Genomic DNA, 10,297 nt, shown 5'->3' on the forward strand with positions numbered 1-10,297 from the left:
GTGTTGCCTTCCCCCACCTCGCTGCCTCTGCTGAAGCGCCGTGTAAATACCTTTGAAGATCAAGAAGAAGGATAGAGGTTTTGCCTCTCTGTGGGTCCTTCCCAGAGCCTGTGCAGAGAGCTGGAAGCGAGAGCTGACGTGCGGTAGATGCTGGGGCAGCTGGTGGGAAACGGTCTCCCCATCCACAAAATCGTTGGCAACGTTCCGTGTCTGACACTCAAAATACAAGAGGTTTTTCAGGCTCAGGAAAAAATAAAAACCAGAAGGGAAAACCCTTCAACCTCTCAGGAAGGAGGACGCTGCAGGTCCCGTCAGTGTCGTACTGGCTCTGGTTGGGATGGAGTTTACTTCATCCACAGCAGCCCGCAGGGTGCCGGGCTTTGCATTTGGGGCTAAAACAGCACTGACAACGCACTGGCGTTCCACCACGTACACAGCATCAAGGCTTTCCCTTTGTTCCCCACTCTGCCCCCACCACGGGTGATTAGGCCATGGGAAGGGCCACAGCCAGGAGAACTGACACAGGTTAAAAAAACCCAGCAATAAAAACGGAGGGGAGGGTTTTTTGGGGGGGAAGGTGGCCATTGCTCAGGGCCTGGCTGGACATAGGTCTAACGGTGGGAGGTGGCAAGTAGTTGTCTTGGCATCACTTGGGGTTTTTTCCTCCCTTCCTTTTTCTTTTGCTTATTAAACCGTCTTTGTCTCTACTCACAAGTTTTCTTTTGCTTTTCCTCCCCACCCGGTCCCACGGTGGGGAGGGGGCAGTGAGTGAGGAGCTGTGTCGTGCTTCGCTGCCAGCCGGGGGTGACCCACCACAAGCGCAGGTTTAACACTGGAAGGGCTGTAAACACCAAGGCTGGACGCCGTGGAGGAATAACAGAGTATATATACTCAGCCAAGCTTGATGCGAATCAGGTTGACATTGCTGGATGTCCCGATTACCACCACTGAGCAGTGACAGTGTTATGCTGATGACAACCAGGTGCTCCAGGAAAACTGAGGCAGCGCAAACCAGTGCTCCCCACTGCTCCGAGACCAAGGCAAGGCTGCGCGCTCACCCTTGCTCTGCCCAACGCCGAGCTGTGGCTGCAGCTCCTCACCTTGCTGGGAGACACGTGTTGCCTGCATGCATGGGGACACACACTCAAAGCTCTTGAAGGCCACTCCTGCCCCAGGTGAGGGGTGACACTAAGGGACACGTGTCCTGCACCAGGTGGATGCTGCTATGATGCACAGAAATGCCCCGAGCGAAGCCGATGCCCAAGGGGTGGGAGGAGAACTGGGGGAAGGGACACCAAAACCAGCTCCCCCCCCTCCCAGCAGCAGAAATAAGCTCAGCTCTACTGGCCCTATTTGAGTTTCTTGGCATCATTTGAACCCTGACGTTGGGCTGGATCACGGGGGACCAGGGGCGCAGTGGGGGCTGAGCACAGCTCGTTGCAGCCAACTACTGGTAACAAAGCCCACTGAACACACTTGTAAATAAGTGGAAAAGTAGGAAGCAACTGAAAAGTGACCTGCACTGAGGACCTAACCAAAGCAGGAGGAACCCATGATACCCGCCAGCTGGTGAAACATCAGGGCAACGTCTGAGGATGCAGCAAAGCCTCAAGAGCACTTCGCTGTCTCCCAGAGAAGGCTGCAAAGGTGACACAGCGGCACTTTCTGTCCCATCAGCATCACCCCTTTTTGTTTTCCTCAGGCTCCCAACTAGGTCCTGCTACTAGCGATGGGAGCTCAGTGGCTTGGGGATCAGCCCCCTGAGCCGTTCCCCAGTGGAGAATCTACTGGGCAGACTGGAAGGCTCTAGAGAAGGTGGCTACAGGTATGTCCAATGTCGTCCCAGCACAGGTGGTAGGATCACAAAACAAGGACTCAGGTTAAGAGCATTTCCAGTGTAACTAACAACCTCCTGCCCAAACAGCAGTTCCCCGGGGGTCAGCCAACTGTTACAGTCACCTGGACATTAAAGGACAGCACCAAACAGGCTCAGGGTCCAGCTCATCAAAGCTGGGAGGAGTGGACAACAGCACCACAACAAGGTTGGGCTCCTAACAGAGAACTGGGTCAGCTGTTACGTTACTTAAAAAGGGTTATTCAAACAAACAAACAAAAACAACAAACGGGGGGAGAGGTTGAAAGCAAAAAGGGTTGCATTAAAAAAAAAACCCAAAAAAACGCAACCTTGCAAAAATAACCGTATCGTCTCTCCATGATCCATTGCAGGTAGATTCCCAGCGGAGGCTCCACGTTTTCCAGGAGCTTGGCACAGCCGTCTCCCCTGTGTTATAAAAACAACCCCCTCTGGGGGGATTCCCTGCTGCTCTGCTCTATAAAACAATAAAAAGGTCCCTGCAGAGAGTCGCCGGCTGTTACTCCTCCTTCGGCCTCTTCCTCCAGCGGGCCAGGAAGGGCCCGAGGCTGTTCCACACCTCCGTGTACATGAGAGTCCCCACAAAGACGAAGGTGGTTCCCAGCCAGTGCCAGGCTGTGAAGGGGTTGCGAAAGTAGAGGATGGAGAAGATGAGGCTGACGAACTTGCGCAGCGTCACCACGAGCGTGACAGTGAGGGAGGTGCACTCTGTGGTGAGGATGAAGACGCCGCGGATGCAGACGTATCTGGGTGTGCGGAGGTAAGGGGACATCAGGGCTGAAGAGGAAGGCCGCCTGGGCAGACCTTCGGGAAGGAAAAGGACCGGGGAATGGATAGCCCCAGTTTGGTTATAAAGGGAATAAAATTCCATTCTCCTCACATCAGCATTTCTACAGCTATGAAGAGCTTCACTACAACCCCAGGAATACCCCAAATCTCCCAGTCTGTCCCCAAGCTTGCTCTGGGACAGCAAAATCACCCCAGGAGAGCAGCTGGGGCTGATGTGTTGACAAAAGGTTAACGGTGTGCAGCATTTACAGTCCCTACCATGGAGACAAGGGAAGGTAAAATCAGACTTCTCTATTTATACCCAGCAAAAGTCCCCTTTCCCCCCTGAGGGGGCATGGGAAAGGCAGATTAAACAATGGGTTTCATGGAGGAGCGTGAGCAGCAACAGAGTACCATACTCTCTCAACAGTGAGAGGAAAATAGTAAGAGGGCCTTGGACTGAACGGTCCATCCCTTTTTTGACGCTATCTCGGCTTCATCAGACTTTCAGAGCTGTTCTCACTGCCTGGAAGAATCTACACGCCGATATGGCACACAAATGGCTCCTGATCTGTCCCTTCTTGAGCTGGCTAACAGAACCTTAAGCTGGCTAACAGAACCACCATGAGTTTATACCAACCAGTCTGTCCCTGGGAAGGCGGTGGCAGTTTTCAGCCACCCTGGAAACAGCATAAGCCCCAGGTTCAATTCCACTGTATATTCTCCAAGTGTTTGTGGCCAGGTGGTTCCACCATCCTGGGAGAAAATCTTAAGTCCCAAGTTAAATTTCACTCTATATTTTCCAAGAGTAACAGGAACATCAGCTCCCAAATGGAGGGAAGGCTCCAAGGGCATGGCACCCCCACCCTACTCCTCCTCTCCCACCCTGCTGCCAGCTCTGCGGCGTCTCAAGCTGAGCTCTGAAAGGATACTGCGTGATGACATTCATGAGGAGGTAGAACCACATGATTGGCAGGGTCAGCCCGATCACTGGGACCTGGAACGGCTCTGCAGGGAGAAAGGATGGAGCAACATCACTGCTTAAAGAACATGCAAGGAGAGGTGTCTCTCTCTTGTCCTGGCTTGACCGTGACCTGAGACATGGTGCAGCTCCAGGAGGCTGTTGCTGCATTAGGCAGACTGAGGTGTGGGCACATTTTGATTTTGCTCCAAATGGAGAGTTATCTTGTTCTTACTGTGATAAATGACAACTACAAGAGACGTTTCTGCTTGGACTTCTGTAGGGAAGAAAGGAAGACGGAGGAAGAAATAGGCTAAGGAAATAAGCCATTAAAAGAAAAGCTCTGTCTTGCTTTCTTGTGTCAGGGTTATCCCACTGTTAAAACTGGATGAATCAACTGTGCGGCTCTGAGAAGCTGACAGTGTTAGCATGAGAAAGCCTCCGTAGCACCAGCAAAACAAGAGCCAAGGGGTCTGTGTTTAAACCTGTTGTTGAGGATTCGGTCCCGTTACTCCCACTCTGAACTACCACGGTACCGGTACTTTACCCAGGGGTCACCTCATGCTTTCCCTGGGAAAGGTGTAGAACGCTAGAAATATTTTGCAATGATATGAATGAACAGGTTAAAGCAATCTATGAGTGCAAACATCGCCCCTACCCAGAGGGGATTAGAGAATCGGCAAACCTATTCAGCAAAGATCACAGAATGGTTTAGGTTGGAAGGAACCTTGAAGATCATCGAGTTCCAACTCCCCTGCCCTGGGCAGGGACACCTCCCACCAGCCCAGGTGGCTCCAAGCCCCGTCCAACCTGGCCTTGAACACCTCCAGGGATGGGGCAGCCACAGCTTCTCTGGGCAACCTGCCCCAGGGGCTCACCACTCTCAGAGTGAAAAATTTCTTCCTAAAATCTAATCTAAAACTCCCCTCTTCCAGTTTGAAGCCATTCCCCCTCATCCTATCACTACATATCCTTGTAAAAAGTCCCTCCCCCAGCTCTCCTGTAGCCCCTTTAGGGACTGGAAGGCTGCTATAAGGTGTCCCTGGAGCCTTCTCTTCTCCGGGCTGAACAACCCCAACTCTCTCAGCCTGTCCTCATAGGAGAGGTGCTCCAGCCCTCGAGTCATCTTTGGATGCTCCTCTGGACCTGCTCCAACAGGTCGATGTCCTTCTTATGTTAAATCTACCTTCTTCCATCTTGAAGCCATTCCCCCTCATCCTATCACTACATACCCTTGTAAAAAGTCCTTCCCCAGCTCTCCTGTGGACCCCCTCTAGGTTGCAATAAAGTCTCCCCGGAGCCTTCTCTTCTCCAGATCCTTGTAGTTTCACAAAATCAGGGCTATAGGAAGCTTGCTGGCACTGAAAAGCCTGGTGAATTTTTACTGTTAAGCAGATGTATAGATCAAGGTGGATGGATAAGCAATCTGGCTGGGCCCAAAACATGCATCAGTGACAAGCTTGGGCTTTAACCACAGTGATCCAAACAGTAACTCATGGCTTCGCTTTGCAAGCTTCTGTGGCACCAACGGTCAGCTGCTCCTGGCCGGGCTCTCAGCAGTCAGCCGTCACCGCCTGTCCAAGCATGCTGGGCATCCAGGCCACCATGGGGAAGCAGTTGGACTATGTCCCCAATACAGTGTGGGGTTTTTTCAGCTTTCTATCAAACCCAAAAAATTCAAAGGGCTTGAACACCCCAAGATGACAGTCTGACATGGGCAACTGCTGGACTGAAAGCTTCCTACAGCATTTTCCAGAGGACAGAAAGGTACAAGAGCAAGGATCCATCTGTGCAACACTTACCGGACTGGCTGAAGAGGACTGCATGGTGGTAGATGTTCGGGGCAAGGAGGAGAAAGCCAGGGAGTGGTAACGCATGCTGGAGAGAAAAATGAAGCCATGATGTTAACAGATTATGTGAAACAACCCCACTTCTCATCCTGGGCCTCACACATCTGGATGAGGGCGCTCCCTTCACTGCTCCAGCCTTGCAGTGTGTGATCCTTTGGATTTGTGCCGAGTACAGGGTGGGAGGGGAAGGGACTCTCTGAGGAGGTCTATCTGCACAGGAAAAGAAAAAGAAAAGACTTGGTGACTTACATTATAAAAAAGGGCCTCTTTGGAGTGCTTCCCAAACTGCTTGTACAGCATCTCCTGGAAAATCCCCATTCTGGCAGACATGAGGAGGGCGAAGGTGAGTGCAGCAATACCTGGAACAGAAGCACAGCCTTAAAACACTGCTCAGGCACAGCATAGCTCAAGTTTGAAGACTCCCACAATTTAGCCAAAAAGCCAAAGCACCCAGATTTGATAAGATGGGCAAAAAACTGACACTGGTCTTGGGGACACAGGTGTCTTATTACAAAGGCTGAAATGCCAAGAGACTTCTGAAAAGATCATCTCTTTAAAAAGAGACTCAGCCCTGGCAAGCGGACTTGGCGGGATACCAGGGATAAAGTTGCTTGCCACTACTGACAATACATCAATCCCAGTTTCCCTGAAAAGCCACCAATAAATCTATGTTGGAGGTATAAAAATAGACTCAAGTGCCAGACTCTAGAGGCTCCTCCATGAAATACTGTGCTGAATGAACACTTGAACCAGCTACAGCCCCTCTCTCTCTCTGCAGCATAGCTTACAGCATCAGGTAGGGCTGCTTTTGCAGAGAAAAATCAAGAAGATACCTGCAAACATGCGTGGCTATAGTCTCATAACGTCACTAAGCCACTACCTTGTAGAAACCCTTTAGGTCCCGTATTTGACTTGCTGACCAAATTAAGAGTGTTTCCTTGCACAAAGGTGCTAATGAGGGCCATAAAACCCCATTCCTTGCAAATCAACATCCACCAGACGCTCAGCACAACTTAACCTCAGTGCAGGGACTCCCACCACAGTCTGCTTTGCACAACCCACATGGCCAAGGACACCAGAAAGCTGAGTCTTGACATTATCCCAGCAAGGTCGACTGGAGATGTGGCATTCACATACCTAGCAGCCACCACAAGAAAACTTGGAGTCCGTCCTCTTCATTTAAGCTGGAGTCAGATGCCTGGTGGAGGGAGACGCAACACAATCACTGTGAGCTACCATGTCCCTGAGCTCATTCGGACCCGCCTGTACCTCACTCTTGGTTTGCGCGTTGTGTTTCAAGCAAGCCGATAAAGCAAAGACTTTGCTTTATGTCTCATATTCTCCAGTCGCTTCCCTGGCTGAACGGAGGTGTAGCAACTACAGCACACTTTGCTCTCCACTCCGCTTCAGGGAATGCACCAGATTTCAGGAAAAAAGTGTAAATGTCTGATCAACAAAGTAGTTTTTCTGCAAGAAATGCCCTGGCTTGGCCAGAGACGGAACTCTTCACCCACAAAATAATCAGCGCCACTTAGAAAGCTCCCACAGACAGCCCCTTGGCTGGCTCCTCTGTCCGCATCTCAGAGATGAGTGTGCAGGAAAGAACAAGGGCTCTGGCCAAGCCCCAGTCAGGTACTAAAACCAGGGCTCTGGCTTGCGGTCAAGACATTGAGGAAACCAGGCCTGTAGATGCTGTTAGCCGAGGGTAAAACTCTAGGTAGCACAACTTGGCTCAACTCTCAACTGGTTTAGGGCAAATCAGATTACTCACCTTTGCCACAACTGTCCGTTCTATACCAAAACCCCATCCGTGCCTGCTGAGAGTTTATCTGGATTAATACAGAGCAAGGCTGCATAGCACAGACCTTCCTCATTCTGAGAGTATCGAAAGCTATTAAATGATGGGGGACTTGGAGGTTGGACAGCCCTGTTTCATTTCCAATCTCTCAGAGCTGGATTAAGTGCAACCAATTTTCACTTGACTACCACTTTATGGCATTTTTCTGTCTTCAGTTGACAAGATCAGGCTGCAGGTGCTGACCCAGGAAAAGCCCAAAGTGGTGTTACACATGGATTTTCTTCATTCCCTCCTGTTCTCCAAATACATGCACTCTATTTCAAGCGTCACAAAAAGTCACGTTGGATGACAACAGGCCTGGAAAAATCTAGCCTGAAAGCTGACAATCTCTTCTGGGATAAAAAGAGCGAGGATGGCTGAGTTTTGTTTAAGATTCACCTGCTCCTAACCGCAACACATTGCAGTAAGGGCAAGAGAAAGCAATTTCTAGCTGTTATCTCTGTGGCAAAAGAATAAAGGTATATTCTCAGCAAAAAGCAACCTGAACAACACAGGATAAAAGGCATCCGTAATTAAATTAAATCACACGCATGTGTGTGCATCCCTTCCCTCCAAACCACAGCAAAATGAGACCAGAAACAAGAGCTTGTCCTCAGGCCCTTTCCAATCCTTACCACTTGCTTTGCAGACATGAAAGTGCAGGTGAAGATCCCCAGTGACACCAGGGCTATGGATGTGTATTTAGATACGCTGTATCTGCACAGGGGAGAAGAAAGATGTCAGTGATTCAGCCCAGCCTCGCGTTGTTCATCTACTGCTCCCTTGCATTGCATTTTGCTCCACTACACCAGTGTGAACTTGGGGTAACGGGCACATACCCATTACCTAATGCTTGATGTTGCTGGGAGGGAAGGCCAACTTACTCCTCCTGCAACAAAAAAGAAGCATTTGGACCAAGATCTCCTTGCCCGTGGCAAAGGAACCCTCTCAGATCAAAGCCAGTGTGGATCTCTGCATAGCGATGGAGTAGCAGGGGACATGCCCACATTGGTCCCACAGCCAGACCCCAAGCAGCTGCGAGGACCCTCCTGTCCTGATGTCTTTGCCCACTGTGGTGGGTTGACCCCAGCCAGCAGCCAAGCACCCACACAGCCACTCATCCATTCCCCCTACCTTGTGGGATGGAGGAGAGAATTATAAGAGCAAGAGCGAGCAAACTCGTGGGTAGAGTTTAATGGGGGGGGAGGAGGGAGAACAACAACAAAACCAAGGCAAAAGCAGTCACTCACCACCTCCCATAAGCATGGCCAGCTAGGAAGCCAAATCCCCCCAACCATCTTCTTCCTCTACTTTGGTTTCTATTGCAGCGCACGACATTATATGGCATACAATATCCCTTTGGCCATTTTGGGTCAGCTGTCTCAGCTGCATCCCCTCCTGATTTCTTGTCCACCCCCAGCCTACTCGCTGGCAAGGCAGGCAGAATGGGATAAAGAGAAAGCCTTGACACTGACATTATTCAGCAATAGCCAAAACATCAGCATGCTATCAATGCTGTTTGAGCCACAAATCCAAAACACACCACCATATGGGCTGCTATGAACAACGTTAACTCCAACCCAGCCAGACTCAGTACACCCCTCCATCAGGAGAGGTACCGGCCTCACACAAGTAAGAGGAAAGAAAAGAGCTAACATAGAGGGCTGCAGCCACATGTAAAAGCTCTCTCTTCAGCCCATGTTTGCCTTAAATAAAGGAGTGAGAGGTGGTGGAAATGCAGAAGAGGGACCTACTCCAGCCTCTACTCCAGGCACACCTCTGTGCCCCGGTTTCCCCATCAGTAAAACAAGAATGTTTAACAGGAAAGGGGAGGGCACTAAACACCAGTTAGGATTAAGTCAATGGCAAAGCATTCTCTGATGATATAAGAAAGAGGCTTGTGATTTACCTTTTCTTCAAAATTACGATACCTAGAGCCATGCTTGCTATGAGAGAGCCCTGGGAAAGGAGAAAGAAGAAAAACAAAACAGAAGGTCAGCATGACAAAATGCCCCGGGCCGGGATGCCCGCCCTAGAAAAACACCGCAAACTCTGATGCCAACTGATTCCGACAGATGCCACAACACCAACAGAAATGCCAGAACAGGGTCAGGGAGAATGACAGGGTGAGAAGAGTCTCACTTCAGCTAGGAGGAAGAGGAGAAGTCGAGCTGGGTGGCTTGGGAACAGGGATGCTGGGGCAAACAGGCTGCTAGGATCTTCTGACCAGCGGGCTTCCCCCCTTTTTGGCCCACCCGTGACACTCAGTGTGTGCTACAGACCAGAACGTGGCCAAATCCCTGTTTTAAATTGGGAAGAGGAGTATGGCTCCATAGATTGACTGCAGGGCTGCAATACAAAAACCATCCCTCATGGTTAATGCGGGACAGGGCTCCTAGACTGTTGTCTGTTTTTCTTCTTTTTAACCTCTCCTGACTTCAGGTATCTCAACCCCATGATGTGTTGTGGGAGAACAGCCCCCGCTCAGCAGATCTGCCCAGCAGATTTTGTTATTCCCAACAGCTGAGGCTCCATTTTCTTTGGTTTTAACAGACTTTTTTTAGCCTGACACTCCTCTACACTTAAGCGAAGGTGCATTTTAATAGTGTTTTCCAAAGCAAAGGCCTATGCAGTAACAGTGCAGGTGGAACTAGGCCAAAATCATACTCTCTGGCCTGGGGTGTCTAACCAAGACGTGCACACCAGGACATGAGCCACTTCGTGTGGCTCTGTGGTGAAAGGGAAAGCTGGGTCCCTTTGGCCAGCAATTCAGACCATCCAGGTCTGACAGCCAGAGTCTGGGCTTGGTTTTGTCACTGTTATTTCTCCATCACCTTTGGAAACATGAAGCCTGTTTAGAGTCTCAGTTGCCTCATCTGTTCAGGGACATTATGTTGACATTTAATGCTCAACACCGTGAAAACCAGAACCAGAGCTGAGCCTTCAGAGCAAGGCTGCTCTCCCCACAAGTTAGCTGGAGTTTCGTATTTACACAGGGTTTTGGTGCC

At 50.3% G+C, this 10,297-nt stretch overlaps 1 protein-coding gene across 1 annotated transcript in view; it reads right to left on the reverse strand.

Moving 5' to 3' along the window:
- Positions 1-2,372: 2,372 nt before the first annotated feature.
- Positions 2,373-10,297, reverse strand: part of SLC35B4 (solute carrier family 35 (UDP-xylose/UDP-N-acetylglucosamine transporter), member B4) — a 57,973-nt gene continuing 50,048 nt past the window's right edge. Inside the window, exons 4-10 of the mRNA XM_009883021.1 lie at positions 9,199-9,248; positions 7,925-8,006; positions 6,590-6,650; positions 5,702-5,811; positions 5,405-5,480; positions 3,574-3,649; positions 2,373-2,619 (exon numbers count right to left, since the gene is read on the reverse strand). Coding sequence (XP_009881323.1) covers positions 2,373-2,619; positions 3,574-3,649; positions 5,405-5,480; positions 5,702-5,811; positions 6,590-6,650; positions 7,925-8,006; positions 9,199-9,248 — 702 coding nt within the window. The remainder of the gene's footprint in view (positions 2,620-3,573; positions 3,650-5,404; positions 5,481-5,701; positions 5,812-6,589; positions 6,651-7,924; positions 8,007-9,198; positions 9,249-10,297) is intronic.

The sequence above is a fragment of the Charadrius vociferus genome, unplaced genomic scaffold, assembly GCF_000708025.1.
Source record: "Charadrius vociferus isolate BGI_N301 unplaced genomic scaffold, ASM70802v2 scaffold32, whole genome shotgun sequence".
Taxonomy (NCBI): Eukaryota; Metazoa; Chordata; class Aves; order Charadriiformes; family Charadriidae; genus Charadrius; species Charadrius vociferus.